The sequence below is a fragment of the Nesoenas mayeri genome (genome assembly GCF_963082525.1).
Source record: "Nesoenas mayeri genome assembly, chromosome: 3".
Taxonomy (NCBI): domain Eukaryota; kingdom Metazoa; phylum Chordata; class Aves; order Columbiformes; family Columbidae; genus Nesoenas; species Nesoenas mayeri.
The window spans coordinates 54699854-54720426 of record NC_137544.1 but is presented as its reverse complement, the minus strand read 5'-3'; the positions used below and the strand labels follow the sequence as shown (position 1 = coordinate 54720426).

The following is a 20573-nucleotide window of genomic DNA, read 5'->3' as shown; positions in this document are numbered from 1 at the left end:
TGTCCCTTTAAAATCAGAGTATATTATCTGCATAAAGTGTTCGGCACTCATAGCCAGAATGTTTTTTAAGCATATGAGTGACAAGCTATGCAAATCATATCCTGAAGTAATTTGCATTATTGCAGTCAATTTGCATATGGATATCAACTGCATTTCAGAGCAACTAGGTATCAATCCAAGCAGTGGCATGTGAAAGTCAGACACATAGGTGGATGTGTGCTTGCCAATGTTGGGATATTCAAGTGGAAAAATACTAGCAGGTGCCTATTTCCAGTTGGTCTTTATAAGTTTGTTGGATAAGATGGTGGGGACAAATAGGAATGACAGAAGGAAACTGGGGGTCCATGTTACCTCCCACCTCTTCCATTTATCCCCACCAGCAATGCAGGGCTGATGTTACTCTGTCTATTAGCAGGAAGTGCTACGATCATTGCTGCCTCTTCCTCTTCCTCTTCCCATCAGTGTCATTCAGTGGAAAAGGAAAAGAGAAGGGATGGACTGCACTACAGCCACTCAAATTCGTCCATATCTGGATAATCCTGGACTAACATCTCAAGTCACCAAGGGAAAGGCAAACTTATCAGCGGTGAAAAGTTACTAATGCATGAACATCAGCTGTGGGTGGATTTCTAAACTGCTCAATTCCTCCTTAAGATCTTTTGCATCAGATGCTCTGCTGTAGTCCTAGTTGGTTGCTGAGCCTGGCCGGAGGCAGGAGAATGGACTAGCCATATCCTGAAATCCCTTCTGGCCTTACTTTACTATGAACCATGACTATGAGTATGAAAACACTGATTTTAATCACAGTGTACATTGGCAGTTGGGAAATCCCACTTATTTGATTTCTTTCGCTTTTCTTTATTACTCTGCTTTCATTTTATTTCCACAGAAAAGCATGTAAAATTGTGAAAAGTGAGCTGATTATTTATTATATGATAATTGGCCTTTTTCTTGTGAGGTGCAACAAGTTGTTTATGGTCTGAAATAGGAATTCAACTGCAGAAAGGACAAAAAAAGAAATCTCAACTTCCTTTGTTTTTACTTTACAGAAAGGACAAAAAAAAACTTTAGAGAAAGGACAAAAAGAAAGTACTAAACTTCAATTAAAAGACTAAGGGAGAAGGTGTTGGAAAAGATGGAGCATGAATTTTATCAGAGGTACACAATGAAAGGACAAGAGGCAATGTCATAGATTTCAGCAATGGAAATTTCAACTGCATATCAGCAGAAAATTTTTCACAATGGTTAAGAACTAGAGAGATGGTGAAATTTCCATCCTCGTAAAGTTTTAAAACTCAATTGGCTAAAACTCTGAACAACTTGATCTAACTTTGAAATTGGTGCTACTCTGAGCAGGAGACTGGATTAAGTGACCTTGAGAGGTCTCTTCCAACATGATGCAGTCTATGATTTTATGGGTCTAAGTTATCTCATACTTGCAGAAATTTGGGGTCGGTAGGAGAAAATATGTTCAGAAACATTTGTTTTCCCTTAAAACCTCTGGCAGAAAATGATTGATTACATATTTTTCTTTTGTTTACATTTTAATAGCTACAATACATTCAGTTCTTTGTATCATAGTTCACTTCAATTTTAAATAAATACATTTTTTTAATCATTCTTACTCTTTCTTGTTCACCCTGTTGCAGCTTAGGACAATATAGGAAAGGAATCAACCTCATTTGAATGCAAATAGCAACTTTTTTTTTAAGAACAGTAGCTTTCAACTCAGATCTGTAAAATGAGTGCTAAAATCATGAGGAACTGACTTTAGCTACACATGGTGGGCTACACACATGCTATCGACACTGTGCTTAGGGTTCCTAGGTGCTGTACATAAGCTTTCACAGTATTATTCTGTGAAATTCTACGTGTTTTCGGAGTGGAGCTGAAGTAATGTGTATGAAGTACGGAAATTAATTACATAATGGCCAATTACGAAAAAACAAAACAGGTAATGGCCACACATGCTAAGAAAAGCACACTGTTTTTTTTCTTACTCCTTTATTATATTTTTCTGACTGCAGCAATACTGGGAGTAAGATCCAGTATGGCTACCTCTCTCAATTCCCAAACTTGATTCATCACTAAAATAGGCCACACTGTACAGAGATTAAGGAAAGGATTGTGAAAAAAAGAAAAAAAATACAGTTGTGACTGCATAATTCAAAGTTATATAAAAACAAATGCACAGAGAGATCTAAATTATTCTTATATAAGCAACTTTAATTCTGGCATTTCTTGATACTAGAGTGTTTGACTTTCAAACACCTAACTTTTGTGTCAAAAGACATACAATTATAACCTTATGATTTAATATGTTAGATGTAACCTTCATATGTTGTTAGGTATAAGTAAGCCATGTCCAGAATGCCATAGAAATAGAAATTAAGTTAATTTTGACAGTTAAAATGAGGTTTTTTTTAAAAAAAAAAACATTTTCAGTCAAATTCACATAGTGCTATAGGGACTACAGCAAAGTGATAGCAGAGCTCAGCTAGACAGCAATGAGAGGAGAACTCTTGTATTAATATATGGTCAAACAAGTAGGGTTGCATGCAAAGAGAACCCAAAGTAATGGCATAAGGCTGTGGCCATATGCAGCAATGGCTGCTTTGGACTCTGAAACCCAGCTCATCCCCTTCATCCAGCACCCCAAGTCCAGCCTCCACCTTGATTCCCAGTATCTGACAGCAGCAGCATCTCAACACCCCCATACTAGTGATGAGACCAATGCAACCTTAGCCATGCATTTTTTGCAGGATGTCTACTCAATTTTAAAGTAAAAATGGGAGTTCAATAATTCTTATTCTGTTTCTATTCTGTTTGTGGGATCCTTAGACATCACTAGGGGAAGGTTTTAAATGCCTTGAAGGGAGAGTGCTGTTTCTTCATTACATTAGCATTTGCAGCACTCTTCCTACCGAGGGTCTTTATTCAGAAGTTCCAGCTGAATCTCACAGAAGTAAGTGGGAGTTCTCTCTGAAGAAGAAAGTAAAAAGTGCTAAACTGACTGTTAACTTTTTGTTGGGTTTGGGGGGCTTTTTTTGTTGTTTGTTCGTTCTGAGACATCTGAATCTAGTTCCTTGTGTCCTTTCTTGATATATTTTTTAAAAAAAACATTGAAATATTACATTTTCTCTATTATGTTTCCCTTTTTGTTCCACTAGTGTACTTGAGATCCATCTAATTCAAGACAAGAGGTTATGCTTACATTTCCTTAGCCATAGGCCAAAATAAATATTACCACTCCTGAAACCTTAAAGTCCTACTTGTTCTGAGTATGGCACTCACCAGCAAGCAGAACAACACACAGACTAATTAGATGTTATTGAAGAGTAATATTGAAAAGTAAATCTGAGAAGTGGGTTTTCTAGGCATTCATTCACAGATCCACATAACAACAAAGGTTAAGAACGAGTGATTGCCCTTCTTCTTTGTTACAAAGCCATAAATATTCCAGCTTGCTGTGAAAGAGTTTCAGCAAAGACAACCATGTCTCAAGGGGAGAAAATACTTAGTGTGAAACCGTTTTCCACAAGATATATATGATTCTAATGGTGTATAATGCAAACAGATTTGCACGGCTGTTCACTAATAATCCTTGAGCATCCTCAGTCTCTTCAGAGATGATTACTTCATTGTTCTAAAAATTTCTGAGTCTTTGCAGTGTAATAAGGAGAAACTGTAAAAATGCCATGACCTTCGCCCTCACAACTAAAATAAAAAAGAATGAAATTAGCAAGCCTTTTGTAATAAGGTATATTAAAAATTGAAATACCTCCTCTTCATTTTATCAGCAGGTGATGATGGTAAAATTGATGTACATATACACAGAATAAAAAGCTGTTCTCTAAACCTTTTAAAAAAGGCCTTTCTTTTATTTTATTTGGTAGGAAGCTGTAAATTATACATATGAAAATAAACTATACCCAGCTGAACTATTACTAGGCTGTAATTTTAACCTATCAATTCCTAAAACCATGCTGTGCAGGATCCTCTCTCATAGTTTACAACCTCAGAGGCATCCCTCTGGTACTTACCTAAAGGTTATTTTTTATTCTCTATTTAGAACCAGTTCAGACTTGGAGCTTTTTTCAAGGTTCTACATGCCATTCCAAACACAAAAAAAATACACAGGAGTACCACTACAGATTTAAAGTTGCAGTTATTCCCAGATGAAAACATAAATAATAAAGAAGATTCAGTTCAAGAGTTATGAATGTAACTGAGCGACATAAAACTTAAAATGATCCATTTTGTAAGAAACCTATATCTGTAAAACAGTTGGAGCCTCTGAATAATCTAGAACTAGAGGATATGTTTTATCCACCCAAACAGCTGGGTGTCTTTCCATTAGACATATATTTCTAGGCCCTAGGTCTTGCAGAAGATTTGGTCACGTGGGGAAATTTTGATGTACCATGCACAGTTGAAAGGGAGAGGAGAGTGATGTCCCATGTATGAACTAGACCTTTTGTAGATAATGAGTCTATCTGTATCTATTTCTTAAATCAGTTTTCTAGAAGCATTCTCCCTTCTTCCTCTCTTTCCCAATGCTGTTGGTCTGAAAACCAGACGAAGTGGAAAGAATATACTCTACTGGGTATTTCAAGGCAGATCATTTCACTGGAACAAATAGTACCTCTAGAGACCAAATAAAAATTTTAACTGCATCCAAATATAAGCCTCAACCATATGGTTGGCTGGGAAACACTCTAAATGACTCAGCCATAGACTTCAGGAAAAAAGAGTTCCAAGTTGATATACTGTTTCTGGCCCATCTTCATTCTAGCTAGCACTTACAAGCGTTGTTAAGCTGGTTTTACACCCATTTAAAACACAGTGCTCTAACAGCTGTTTCTCCTTTCACTCTTCCCACGCCCTTTTTCTTCCGCTGACACAATAAGCATCCCAACACTTAGAAGTTTAGGAATGAAGGTGGCTGAAACAAGCAGGTGGAAGGACGAAGGATTAATTTGACTATAATTGTACAACAGATGCTGGGTTTGTTGTATATGTATACACTTAGCAATACAGAAAGCATTTCAACCAAATAAAAATAATATATGCAAGTTCTTTTATTTACTATGTTTTTGCCAAGCTTTTAATGAGATTGGGCCTGTCTGAAGGTATAAAATGCAGAAAGTGTAACATTTTACCTGCAGAAAATTACTTCACACCTTCAGGAAATGAAATTCTAATCCTTTTGAAGTCAGCGTCTTTTGAAGAAACAGAATATATTGGGATGAAACATCCCAGTCTCTAGTATTTTTTGTACTTTGGGGGTGATTTGAGACATAATAAAGGTAAGCAAGTATATTTGCTTCATTTATTCCTCCTGTAATTGTGTTTAACTTTCTGCATCATAACGTATCAGTAACTCACAAAAGATCAGAGAAATACATCTGTAATTTACAGTTGGACTAAACTCCCTTTAATCAGGAATAGCAACTAAATACCTGAGTCAAGAAGAGAGTCTGATCTCTTTCACATGTGGGTTTCTCCTTGATGGTCGGTTCACAGCACTGTGAGCATAACTCAGCATGGACAACAATGTTTAGACTCAGTTGAAGCTTTTCACTTTTACAAAATAATTTGATATCACTGCTAATCTTTTATCCCACAAATTGCCAGCCTTTTGTGAATGCCTTAAAAAGTATGAGTTTTTGTTTGGGATCTTGGTTTGAGCCCATTACCAACTGTCAGTTTATGTGTTATGTGTCAATAAAACCCTATAAATATGTCTTTCTTAGGAAAATATATTTTTCCTATGGATTTTGACTGTGTGTAAGTGTTCGATCATGACACTCCTACCAGAAGCATAAGGCTAAAAAACACGGCTGCAGCCGAATTGCAATCTGGCAATTGTAAACTGGCACCACAGTTTACATTTTAATTTAATGAAAGAGATCTTGTCTTACAATTACTATGCTTTGTTATAAGACTCTTGAAAGGAATCAAGATAAGTAACAGCAAGCTAAAAGGTACAAAAAATAATTGTTTACTCTTAGGATGGTAATCTTTTGTATTCATGAAATCACTAATTAATATCTCTCATAGAGGTGAACTTTCCATTGTAGAATTACTGAGGGGGCAAAACAAGGTAGTTTTCTTTTAAAACATATGTATCATTATTGTTGTGGGCATCAGAATGTATATGATTATTACTGCCTAGATTAAAAGTTTCTAACATACCCAGAATACTCCAAATTTCTATCATACTACCATCATTCTTATAATACTAACAGAATGAGTAAAACACAACACAGCCTTTTGACTAGGGCATGTTAACACAGTGCTGACGTCCTAATGTGTCCAATAGTAATTACCTTTGAAAGGTTCCCAGCCTCCAAATAGAAGCAGATAACAAACACGTTCCATGTAACCCAAAGGACCAGCCAAACAGCATACTGCAGGGAGGAAGAGAGAAACAGCGCATTAATAATTTAACTTCCAACTGAGGTAAACTTAGTTCATTAGTTCTAAACTTAGACCATTAGTTCAATCCAAGACAAAAGCAGACTATAAATATGACATGTATGAATAAAAATGTGACATATAAAAGAGAATCAAGAATAAATTCTTCCCTTTCACAGACACACCCTAGAGTGAACTAGTGAGTCCTCAGTCACACCAGAAAATCTGTATTTGAGAAAACAGTTGACAGATCTGACATTTGAATTGGAGACTAATCTGGATGTCTCATTATTGTTCAAATGGGGAACACTTCAATATCAAGAGAGGCACGCAATATCAATTACATGTGAGAAGTGCAGAGCTGTTAATGCTAATGGTTATTCAAATACAACTTACTAAATAACAAAGGCTAATTGAAGCAGGCACTGGATTCTGCAAAACTTCAGATTTAGTCTCAAGGAACTAAACATACATATATAACCTCAAGAAAATACACATCTCTATGTAAGTTATATTTAAGTATTTCTACAAAATATGGAAGGTTTGGGTCATGACAACTGCCTCCATCAATATATTTTGTGACATTCCAAAGCATGGTTCATAACTACTCACCACCCTCAGGGACAGACTGTATTTTAAATTTCCAGTTCCTTTGGGCTTCTGTTTTGTTTTGGTTTTGCCTTGTTTTGGTTTACAGTGTATAGGAGAAGTACTCATGCTTAAGCAATATCAGTTCATTGGTGGCTGACAAATTTCTATTCACATATCTCATGTAAGTAATGGAGTACGTGTTTTCCCTCCTTCTGTCCACTATTTTGTTTCTTTTTTCTATTCACAAAAGCTTATCTGCTAGGACTGGAAACCACATTTCCCTGTCGTAAAGCTGGAGGATCTCATATAATAAAGTTTGACCTGCTGTTGCTACTCCTATCTAATGTTTGTGCTTGAGAATTTCCCTTGACAAATTATTCCGTCATCTAATAAACCTTAGGATCTACAACTGTTTTTCTAATGATTGTTGTAGCTATCTTCTAGCTGTTCACAATTCAGTTCTGGATGTTTCTTAATTTCATTCCACTGACCCATGGCACTGCATACGTGTGAAACATGACAGACACACGATGCTATTCACTACCTGTTATAGCTGAGGGTTATTTCCTTTTTTTATATCACCCACTTATTTCTCTCAAGTATTTACAGACTTACCCTGTTTTGTTGTCTTTTCTCCAAACTGTACTGATGAATTTTTTTAAACTACTTTTCAAATTAGGAAACACTGTTCTCTGCACACCTTTGCATTATATCACTTTCTGAAAAAGCAGACAATATTTTAGACTCTACACTATCCATCCCTTACAAAAAATATATGAAAAACAACTGTTTGTAATCAAGGACAATCTCATTCTCTAAATTCAGTAACAACCTACATAGGAGTCTTCTTGCATTTCTCTTGGAAGTACTGTTTTGCATCAGATTGTCTATCATTTAACATGCCATATTCTACTTAATCTTCTAGATGCTGTGAAAGTAAAACAATTCTGGCCTTTCTCAGGAGATCTAAAGTGAGAATATATCCAACATGAGTAAAACTTTGCCCTGTTTGATTTCTTTTTTTTTTTTTTGTAGATAACCAATTAATTGCCAACCAGCCTAAGTAGACGATGTACAGATTTTAAAGAATTTTGATAAATATTGTTCTGATCTAATGGAAGCTCACACAGTTTTAAAGGTTCGAATTTTTTTACACAGAAGTAATTTTAGGTAGTTTAAAGCATACAGGTTACATACTTTATAGGACAGCTCTTTCAGGTCCATAGATCTGGTCAAAGACCATAGATTTATTTAGGTCAGGAGGGACTCTCTGGAGGTCACCTGGTCAAATCTCTGCTCAAAGCATGACCAGCATAGATCAAGTTGTGCAGGGATTTGTCCAGCTGAGATCTGCATATGTCCAGGGGTGGAGATTTTAAGGCCTCTCTAGTGTACATCTACTCTTTGAGTATAGGCTGTTCATAAAACTTGGGAATACATGAACTTAATTCAGATGCACGGTCTTAAAACACTCCTGTTGTTGTCTGTTTCTTTTTTTTTTTAACCCAACTCTGAGACATGAAGTACACTGAGCATTTCATTTTCCTGTAGCTTGGTACACCTGGCTTTATACATAACACGGAACATTGTAACTACTAGAACAAGAGAAGGAAACATTAATTTAGATTCAATAACCTTAATTTGGCATTTTTTATAACTTTGTAGCATTTTAACTTGCTAGGTTTTTCCAATGAATACTTTAATGTTATACAAGAATATATATACTCTGATGGAATTAATGCAAGAATTCTTTCTGACACATGAAGTGGATTTCTTATAGTAAAAATTTGAAATGCTGCATTTAGACTGGTTTCCCAAAGAAATTAGACTTAAGCAGAAATACCCATGTGTGATGTCTGTTCCCTTGAAATAACTTCTGTGATCCTGAACAATTTTAAGCAAACTGGAAAAAAGACTGGAAGGTTCAAAGATATTTTTTCACAAAAGTTTCAGGAAAATAGACCTGAAAATGGGAAGAGATAATCTACTAAATCCTCATACAGAAAAATCATCTTTTAACGGTCCACACAAAGGGGGAAGAATGTGGGAGAGAGCCACTGGAAACTACGTTTCATTGGATCAGCTGTTCATGGCACAGCTTGTCACATTGCACATAGGCAACAGCTGATGAAATGCTATCTGTGCACAACACATCCAGCAGAACATTCCAAGGCCCTTTGGAGCTGCTTATCCCAGCAGAGAGCCTTATGCGTACCTGAATAAGTGTAATTTCTCTTTTCCACTCTCCAGTCTATCACCAAAAAAATGACAAATTTATCTGGTTTTTAGATACACTCTTTTAACAAGCATCTGCTGTTATTTGACTACAGATAAGGTTTAAAAATATCTTTTTAAAGCATGTTTTAAATGGCTTCCTTTTGAAATGTTTTATTGTTTGCTGCCTGGATTCTGTGGATAAACACTGAGTATAATTGTCTTGAAATACAAGGATGCTTGTGCTTCCCACTGCTTCTTATTTCAGATGCTTCAGATATAGCACATCTCTTATCTCTGGATCACATGCAGTCATAAATGCCTCTTTTTGTCTATGTGCTTCAACAAATTGTTGCAAAATTCAGCTTTGGAGGTCTGTGACAATGACCAAATCCCTCTGGTACTCTCTATAATATACATCTAATTAGAAACACAATTTATGAGAGTTCTTCAAAGGGCTATAGCTGTATTTTTTCTCGTAAGTTCAAGACGGCTGCATTATCTGACAGAAGCCACCACAATGCTACAGCAGTCACATGTCAACAAGACAAGAACCTTGATGCAAACACACTTGACCAAGCAGGAGATGCTGACAGAAGGCATAGCAATGACAACACAGCTTATTATTTTTATGGAAATCTACACTGGAAAGAGGTAAAACTGGAAGTCAAAACCTGAAAATTATGCTTACTATTTTGCAAAGCTGCTGCCAGTCAGTAAAACTTTTTTTTTTTTAAAACAAATTATATAAATACAGCTATTATATGGTAAAATAGACAAGTACACATGAATTTTTAACCCTCTGCAAAGAATTATGAGACGAATTATGTACTGTATGATTTATTGGCACTGTGTAGTTACAGGTTTGAAAATTTGCTTTGAATCAATGCAAATTAATATAGGATGTATTTTTTCTTGGGGAATGGGAAACTGAAATATTAAAATACTTGAAAGAGTTCTAAGAATCCATTCATCCCTCTTCACACTTCTCTCAAAGCTGGCTAAGTTGCATTGTCTCCATTTTACTAATAGGGAAACTGAAGGTCAAAGAAATCAAATGACTAGACCTAACTCCACAGCCCAACAGGAAAATCACCAGCAGGGCACAAGAACCGAAAGTCCAGGTAGCACATTACTGCCTGTGATATAAACCTAGTCACCAGAACTCATATCTAATATTCTTGTCACTTTGCCTGAAGGAAAAATATGTCACCTTTTGAGTATAGTGAGCCATTTTTTTCACAGAACTTTACATGGCATTTCTCTTGCTCCCAAATTATTTTTGGCTATGTGAATCAATTACAATCACATTTGACTGAGGGATACAAGGGCTCCAGACCTACAGGATATTACATTGTGCAATTGAAAGCAATTGAACTGTTGTTGTGATTAGTGATTTGCTACTTAACTTCTTTTAGAAATGTACACAATTATAGTTTCAGCTTCTTCCAAATCTGAAAATATACCCCAAGACTCTTCCATGCACCATTCTGAAAAAATAGTGACTACATCTGTCAAAGTTGTTGAAAATGTGATTCTTTATGCTATCTGCGAAACAGTCCTTGAGTTGTTTGAAGATTACATTGAGTCCACCATGTCTTGAAAGGAGTAGCTCTTTCCAGTAACACAGTAACAACTGTCCACTCTTATCATTATCTTTGCTTCTAGAGTTATTTCCCCCTGATTTCCCCTGTCTATGAAGATACATCACTTAGAAACACAATTTGCAAACTTACCTTTTCCCCATCAAATTTGACACCAACTGGAATTCTGAATACTTGGCACCAACATACTATTAAACTTAATGATAACATTCAACTAATCTTTCAGGTGCCTACAGCTCTGCTTACCTTCAAAAAGCCCCTCTCAAATAGAAACAGCTATTTGGTGGAGGCAGCTATTCCTGAATAGCAAAGTACATGGTTTAGTTGTCATAACCTCTGTGGTTGCCTGTTCAAACCAAAACGTGAAAGTTCTGCCTCTTGTTTCCACCTTCCTAGAACTAGTAAAAGACCTCACCTTGACTCCCCTGGGCAAAGTCCATTTGAAATAGCCATGACAGTAGGCTACAGGGTGATTTCATGTGTTCACTTGGCACCATTCTCTTATTTAATCTGCTCTGTGTGTTTTGCTGTTTCCTTTCCGTTCTCATTGCCTGCGGCTTTCCCCTGAGAGCTGACGAGGGTGTGGGCAGCACAGCATGGTGGAGAGTCCAGGTATAGAAGCCATTAGGAGCCATACCTCAGTAGAAAGCCTCCAGCACAGAGCAGGATCAGAAACCACAGCCTGATTCCAAAGAGAAGTCAGGAGCCAAATTCATGCTCAGGAGAGACTGAGTTATTGAATACATGAGTACCAGCTGTTTTAAGCAGAACTGCTTCTCTCAGTAACCTAATACAAAGAGCAACCGTGCTCTGCTTTTAATGATCCACATGAAAGTTTTTCCTGCCCAGCAGCTACCTACAGGCCTCAATGGGAGAGAGCTAAGGGCCAAAACCAGTAGTCTTGACAACAAATAATAATGTTCCTGGCAGCAGAGGGCTTTGTGCAACCAGTTCAACTTCAATAAATGTTCATTCACTTTCTTGAATGTACTGGGAAGCTCTTGTGGAATGACATAATCCTCTAGACTTTTTTCATTGCTTGTTGGTTGTCACAGAATGCAGCTTGCACTGGTTTTGCTTGGCTGCATTCCTCACATCATTAGGACTTAGACCCTTTTTTTCTGGTTTGTTTTTTCTTCTTTTTTATTTTTTTAATCAATCATGGCCACAGTGTCAGAGCACTGTCCATCTTGGTGAGTTTCTAAGTGAATATGAATTGATTTTATAAAATCCATTTTTGATTTGTTGGACTTTTCTGTCTCAGATTGCAATGACAGTCTAATTTGTCTGCTTGTGTTTATCAGGAATTTTTTTAACCCTTTGGCACTGTGAGTCCTTGGCTCTTCAGCCTTTCATCAGTCACAAAGGTATTTATACTTTCTCCTTCCCTTTGCTCGCTCAGGTAAAAATTCTACCTGATATTTTACTTCCTCTTTATTACACTTCAATAATTAGCATCCTCTGCCAAAACTGACTGAAAGCTGCTGAACTGTCAAGTGCATCAGGACTGGTCACTACCAAACAGAAAATTACTGTTGGATTGTGGTTTTGCTCCTGAGCAATCACTGCTTGCAGATCTAGAGCAAGTGCTGCTTAAAATTTCTTCCCAGAGGCTTCTATACACCCAGTAGATATGTATAAACTTTCAGTTTCCTTGGGCTTATTTATAAGACCTAATTTTATATGGAAGTGTATTCACTCTGTTTTCCCCTTGATTTGTGTGGGAAGGATCCATAAGCATAAAAGTCAAGAAGAAAGCTGAGGCACATTCTGGTCAGGTCACAAATAGATGAGGTGATAGACCAGAGCCCAGCACATCACTACGATGTGCAGTTGCCCCTCAGTCTACTCATAGCCGGGGAGTTATAGTTTGGGTGGGACTTACTGGGCTACTTTTTCCTTTTGGCTTCTGTTTTGTTTCCATTTTATCATGTGCCAAAATTATGCTGGACCCAGAATACACAGCAGAGATTTACTTATTTTCAGGAGACATAGCCTCAACTTCTTCTGCATGAGAGAAGCTGGATTTCTACGGAGTACATTACTGCTGAAGCCATATCCATCTGCCTACATTTAGCTGTCCGCAATGCAGATGTCCTCCTCTGAGCAGGGCCTAGATTCCCCTTACAGTCAATTGAGGGGAAAATGCACTTCCAAGACTCAGATCATTTCTCAGTGTCTGACACAGCTCACTCCACCCTTGCTGTTTGGAAAGCTAAACTCCTCCAAGGCAAAATTCCCAGTGTCACAGAGGCCATTAAAAATCTTGTACCAGTGACATCAAAAATGCGATAGTAACATGGCACTATGCAGGTATGCACTCCCTTTTTTCCACATAAACAAAAAATAACAAAGCAATTTAAACATCACCAGTGTAAAATATCCCCAAATGACTGCTGAAGAGACATCTTCTGGGAACTATTGTCTCTTGTATGCTACACACAGTGATAGTCCATTAATGCTTAAGCTTGAATCATTCATTTGTTCATTTTCTGTTTCTTAGATTTACAGCTCTTCAGGTTTTAGTGGAAAAGATTGTGAGAAGTGCTAACATGGCAGTTGCTCTAGGGTACTGCATCACTTTTGTTAGTTTTTCGGATTCTGTTTCAGTGTCCAGCTGCCAAATGACACATTTTCTTGGTGTACTTACTCTCTTCTTAATAAATAAACTAACTAATTACTTTACTTTAGTTAACTAGCAAGTTACTTTAAAAAGAGTTTACTTTCTGCAATTCTTACAAATTAGGAGTGGAGAAATTTGAAAATTTGTTTTTGTCATCTCAAATGCTTTTTTTTCTTTCTTTTGTAGGTTTCTTCTTCATTCATATGTTAAAACTCCTTACTTCTTTAACAAAAGTGGTAAGGCAGAAATTTCAACAGGACATATTTATTTTATTATTTTGACTTAGCAGTAGAGATTTAATTGGTTTGGCTTCACTTTTCATTCAATTCCTCTATTTCTTTTGATCGCATCTTTGTTGTGAAACATTTACCAGCAGGAAGCAACTTCAAATATTTGAATACTCAATTTTTTGCGACACAGTACATATGTACCCAGCTGCAGACACGTACATATACACACATATATGCACAGACAAAATGGTATTTTTCTTTTTTATTAATGTTACTTTCCTGTTTTGTTTTTTTTTTTTCAGTTTGTGCAAGAGATCATAAAGTTTCTCAAAATACAAGTGACTAATTAAACATAAGTAACAGGAAAATGATATACAGATAATTCTCAGTTAAACAGAGTTCAGAGTGCTTTCTTTATATAGGAATTCTAGTAATATCTCTATTTTTCAAGACATAACCTGATCTGGTCAGGCAATAGCATCTACCCTTCTGCTTCAATTATAACATGATTCTACCAGGATCTACCTCAAGAGCTACTAGCACTAGAAATCAATGCTCTACACTGTCTAAAACTGTGAAGTCAAGGCTTTGAAATGGCATTATTTTTTGAGCAGTTCTTATCAGCTGTTAAATTCATATTATTGTTGGCATAGAAAAGAAGAAAGATAGAAGTCAAAATTATGCCATTTTGGAGGTCATTTTGTTCTTTGATGCAAGAGCTAGAAATACTTGAAAATATATTTTCCAAACCCTGCCTTCTAGACCATTCTGAAGACACTAAGTATTTTTAACTCTGGATTTCCTCAAAGTTAGTACATAATGATCAGTGTAGAAACTGCATTCGCAAAAATTAAAGCTGTCATTCATGGATATTTTTCATTATTAAATCTTAGGGGAAAACTTCAATAATTGTTTCTGTAAAATTTCACTGTAACTTGTAGCACCACAGAGCATTTTACTAATGAATTACTAATGCAAAAGGAACATGGACAAGATCACTGGCTACTATAAACTGTTACTGCTTTATACAGGGCTTCACCTGAAGGTGACTTTTACTATGCAATGAACCTACTGCAAAAAAAATGCACACATTTAGCACAAAAATGGCAGATGGAAGAAAGGTTTTGTATGTCCAAGTCTGCCTTAGTTGTTAAGAAATATTTGGAAAAATGCTCAAGAATAGATTGTGTAATTTTTTTTTTCTGCAGAATATGTGAATGGGACCATCACCCTCCTAAGAGGCTTCATTGATGGTACCAGTTCTTGAGAGTGGTCCAACAAGGCCCACTGACTGCCCAGCCCCTCTGTGGGGAATCACTGCTTCTCTATGCTTTCATGCTTCTTCACATGCTTCTCCAGCAAATTGGTGTAGCTACACTTGTATTGACTGTTTCCTTGGTGCCTCTGGACTTTTCAGAAACACTAATAAAGAAAAATCTTGATTATAATTCAGTCATTGAACAGTTTCTTTTAATGGAGTTTTTGGCGGCTGTACCCATTTAAATTCCCTATTAAAAACACAAATCAGGAAATTCAGAATTCTTTCAGTGTTCATTTTTAACAGAATGTAAAAAATAAAATCAACAGATACTGTTGCTAGGAACGGAACTCTACTGACATTTATCTAGGTTCTTTTATTGATGTCTCAGTATTTGAGTGCCAACTGCAACTATTTATAAAGGCAATTCATCTCCCTTAGTGACTACGTCAAAATTCTTGCTAAAACTAAGCCATATACAATAAGACCTTTTTTGATAATTTGAGAGGTTTCTATTCAACTTCCCAGGTATTGTTTTCTTCCTTCTCTTTTCTTTGAATTGACACTTTGACTTTCAAAGCCATGAGGAGTCTGGCCATTGAGTTCATTGAGGGATTTGAGTTTGGCTTTGGCTGTTTATATTCCAAATGAGTTTTAACTGAAACTAAAAATAAATTAGGATCACCAAATGCTTTCTCACCTCTCTTTGAACTATTTTCTAAAGCACAAATTTTCAAAAATTCCTAAAACCACTCCAAAATTTTGAAAGCAAACTGGGAGGTGGCTAAGGCACTAGGAGAGTTTGTGTTTCAGGGATGAGGAACAGAGCACACAGACTTTCAAAGTCACTGGCTGGCATCTGTGTTTTGGGAAGCTGGTGGCTGTTTTGAAAGTACCAGTCAACTGCAAAGGTCACTTCCCATTCTTTGGAGATGAAAAACACAAATTGGATCTGCAGAGTGTTTGTCTTTAAAGGGACCTCAACCAGCACTGCTGTTTAGTGCAAATCATACCATGGAGCCAGAATGAATTTTGTTTAGGAAGCTAAGACAGCTGGACTGGATCGACCCAAACTCCAGAGGCACAAAAACTAACATCATGAAACTGTATGGTGAGCCCAGGGTTAGATGCAACTTCCTTGTGTAGTGGGTGCATGTCTGTGAGACTGTCACTGTGCCCACATGAGTGTGACTGACTGACATCAAGTGATGCTAACGAGCCACAGGGAGGGGAGAGAGTAGGACGAAGCACACACTTCCCCTTCCCTTATTCCCTTCTGATACATCTGATTGACAACAATGCCTGATTTGGCAAGATCAGTGTGTTTTAATACAGCATAGCTTTTTTCAGACTTTTTCAATCCTGAATGTTTCAATGAGATAAAAAAGAAATCTGCAGCTATAAAAATAAAATAAAAGTAGATACTCAAACATCACTCTTTCTAAAAGCATTAAAATGCATAATGGACTTCATTTTATAATCTCCTCAGAGAAATTTGAGACTATGTGTGTCTAAAAACATCCATTTCACACTAAAACCAGACTACATATATTGTAAGGAAGTAAAATTATAAAAGTATCTTCCTCATTTATTGATCAATCAACATCTGACTTCACTCAAATCACTAGAACACATTACACTTTGTTTGTTGTATGAATTATGGCCTTCCTCAAGAACGTTTATACCTGTGTCTGTGTGCATGTTTGGCTCTGTATTATTCAGAAAACAAAGAAAAACATTCTCCTAGAGTATCTTAGGGAAAATATCTTTTCCTTCACTTTCAACTTGCATCAAAAATCATCAGCTAAAAAGATTGTGTGCAATAAGTTCTTCCAGCTCTGAGAATAAACTGCTGATGTAATCAGCTAATTTTTTGGTCCAGTCCTCTTAATATACATAGACTGGCCAAATGTTATTTCTCTAAATGTGATACAATCAAAGAACAGCCTAACATGTATTATTCGTGTCTTTGAGTCTCTTTCATGATGCAACTTCTAAATCCTTCTTTTTGGTAAAACTACAGTAATTGCATTTATCTGATTGCATTTTATTTTCTTCCTCTGAAAGTACCTGTTGCATCTTTCCACTGCATATCTCAAATATCCTAAGTAATGTTTTCACTCTCCTTCCTCTGGAACTCAAATTTGCATCTCATTTTTGGGTGAGCGCATGTGCCTGTTTTGTACTGGGAAAGGTTATTGCTACTATTTCCTATACTGTTAACCTTCTTGTCTCAAGTTCCTTCCAGATCAAGCATTCTCAAACAAGTTCTTTATAAATCAAAAATAAAATAGAAGAGATTTTCAAACACCATCCAGAAGTAAGGCTGGCATCTCTGTAACTACAGATGCAAAAAACACGGGACATTTAATCGTTAAGACATCATTGACTGGGAAGCCTGCCACCAACATCCACACTTGATGCACATACATTGTCTTTTGGCTCTCTGCAGCTCTGCCCATCTGCTTCAGTGGCATGGTGCCCACTTATCAGCTAGTTGGACAGTTTCAGTACACAGAGGTGCCAAATAAAGGTTTTACATGGCTAGCCTATGTAACCCTGAAAGTGCCATTTCTTTTGTAGAAAGAAATGCTACTGCAGAGATACCAATACGCTAAATCTTTGTGCTTTTTTTTTTTCCTTGCACTCATTGAAGATCGGTTTTGCCAGAACCATTTAAATATCTCTTTAACAAAGGAAGATATGGCACTGATAGTCAAAGGAAAAGCAAGATGTATCTACAGATAAGACACTGATGAACAAAGCCATTATGAGATAAAATTCAGAGAGTATGGCAAATTAGGAGTATAGTTTAAGCATAGTGCACTATATGTCACTAATTCAAAGGACAAAAACCCCATGAAAAAATACAACCACACCTTATTTTACATGTTTTGAAACAAGGAAAGCTTTGTAAATGGATGACACTGGGAGGAATTCAGACACATTACTATATGGCAACATACAGCTGAGATGTTCTAAATAGCCCTAGAAATTAAACAAACTTTTTTCTTCACTTTGTATCAGTAGTCCAGTCATTCTTTTAATTAAGAATCATATGATCTTTAAAATATTTTTCCCTTCAGTGCATGAGTCAGAGTCACAAACTTCCATGGAGACCATTACTGCATCAGAACTAATGACTACAATAGAATAGAATTGGATCTACATATAAAGGTAAAGAAAGAAGTTGCAGCTATTTGGAATGCAAACCTTTAATCACAGAACAGTTCCTAGTAAAGTCATCACATCATTTCTTTCGGGATAAAAAAGTCTGTCATTTTTACATTCTCAAGAGGATTTTAACAGAAAATGGTTCATGGTAACATTACTTATTGCTTGTGATGAAACAAACAAAAAAAAAAAGTAGAAAATACTGATTATGTGTTGAAAGCAGCTAGCTAAAATAGTTCCAGTAAGAAACATTTACAATTTTGGAAGATTATTTTCTACAACAAATAGGTGATTAATGAAAGACTCAAAGGCTGGGGACTTGTTGGAAAATATTTAGGAATAAAAACCCTCTGGTGCATAGTGTCCTAGAGCTCTGTTAAATATGTCATTAAAATATGTGGATACTGTAGAAAATGAAATTAAAATGGATGTATCACCAGACAAGGACCATTGTTCAACACAGAGGTTATTTCAAGCTAAGGCTAGACTACATATTTTTTTTGTAGCAGTCCTAACTCAGCAAATTAGAATTTAAGGAGATTATTTAAGTTTTAAATTAAACAAGTCTTTAAAAATAAATTCTTGAAAATTACATGATGAGGGAATTAAACTGACAAGATGCATACAAATTTGTCATGTATCATTAATACAATCAATTACAGCATAATTTCTGATGTAATAATATTAGAAGATAGAGCAAATGGAAACCCAATGGTATGACTATAGGGTCCAAAGCTGCCTGAAACATAAGACTTTGCTTCACTTTGGGGGGGTTGTTGGGTGAGATGATTTCCACAGGTTTTCCTCCCCAGCTTTTCCTCTGGTTCTTTAATTCTTACAGATCTTTCTTGGCATTATGACCCTTTGCACAGCTCAGATGGAAAAGTATACCCATTATTTTGATAAACACTCAATGTTACACAAACCCTTTCCCAGCACTTTTCAAAAAAAAAAAAAAAAAAAGAAAAAAAAGAATATAGCAGATTGTTGAAAGGATGATAGCTCAACAAATTATAAAGAGGTCAGAAAGGTTAACAGTGAGGGAATAAACAGCTGATATTTCAAATGGGGTGGGAATATATCCAGATGTCAAGATGGTATTTGATGATATTAGTAATGAAAGGCATGGTAGCTCCCACATTGTAGCAGAAGTGCCGTGTGACTTCCATTGCAGCAGCCTAGCTTGCTATGTAAAATCTGAGTACCAGCAAGCCAAGAAGTTTCACCAGTGCCCCCAGCACTGCCACATCAGAGAGACTGCGATGACAGTTTTATGACAGGAGACAACAGCATGACAGATTGATAACTTTGCTTGGAAATGCAATGGGTTTTTGAAGAGACCAAGCTGAATTATTCCAAATTCTGTAAGGTATAATGAAAATTGAACAGGTTTCTCCTGCTCTTCAATTCCATTTCAGAGTGCTAGATCAAGTGCATACTCCTCCTGGTATGTGGAAATAAGTACTGAAACACTCAGTAGGAAAATACTGTGATTTATTAATTGCTGCTGCTTTAAGATCAACAGGATAACTTTGTGACCATTGAAAAATGTGTAACTATGCAAGCTAAAGTTCATGCTTATATTTCACGCTTGAATTAAATTAGAACATGTTGCTGGCCTCATTGCTTGGACGTTTCAAAAATAATTTCCTGTCCAAGCACAAGAATGTATTTCATGTAAAGAAAAAATAAAATAATTTAAAAAGATGCTTCCAAGCATCCAAAGGAAATGCAAGTAAAATACTGAAAAAATAAGAAAAGTGAGAATGAGAAGTTAGCCTTGCTCATTTACATCAACATCCAATTCTTTTTCATAGAATCATAGAAGAGATTCACTGAACATTGCTGTTCAAGATTTCTTTTTACCTTCATCACTCAGTCCAGCCTTGTTCTTTATTTACTGAATATCATCTGCATTCAGTTGTTTGTTGTATTTTCTTAGGCTAGCCAACTTACTGCAGCTTCTGAGTACATCTTAAGCCTGGATTACCTTCCTAAGACACTGGCTGGGCAGGGTAATAATTATCAGTCCCATGTTAGTGATGAGAAATTTCTGCCACAAACAAGTCTGGGACGCTGAAGGCAACCACATTATTCATTAGCAGTGAGAGAAACCCATGTTGTGCACTAATAAGGAGATGCTCACTTTGATCACGCAATTAAAGACTGTAGCATAATTCAAAAACACAGGTGGCTAAATAAAGGTCACAGAGGTAGCTTCAATTCTGGAACTTTTTCAGTCTTGGGTGCTGCATTTGCAGCATTCCTTGTTCCAGTGCACGTAAAAGTGTGTGTAGGTATTTTCACAATTGTGCTTATACAGTGGGTACTGGGTATTATGCAGCCTGGTAGCCACAGTTAATGAAGTGTGATGAGCAGTGTACTCCACATGAGCTGATGGTTGCAGGAGGATAATGCTCTTTTATCTCCCAGATAATTCTTCTGTTAATAAATAGGCA

At 36.4% G+C, this 20573-nt stretch overlaps 1 protein-coding gene across 2 annotated transcripts in view; it reads right to left on the bottom strand.

The window, feature by feature from the left end:
- The window catches only part of NKAIN2 (sodium/potassium transporting ATPase interacting 2), a gene marked incomplete at both ends in the record, with an annotated part of 531305 nt that overhangs the window by 239170 nt on the left and 271562 nt on the right, over window positions 1-20573 (bottom strand). For both annotated transcript variants that reach the window (XM_080340969.1, XM_080340970.1), the window contains one exon: window positions 6333-6413. In XM_080340969.1, coding sequence (XP_080197095.1) covers window positions 6333-6413 — 81 coding nt within the window. The remainder of the gene's footprint in view (window positions 1-6332; window positions 6414-20573) is intronic.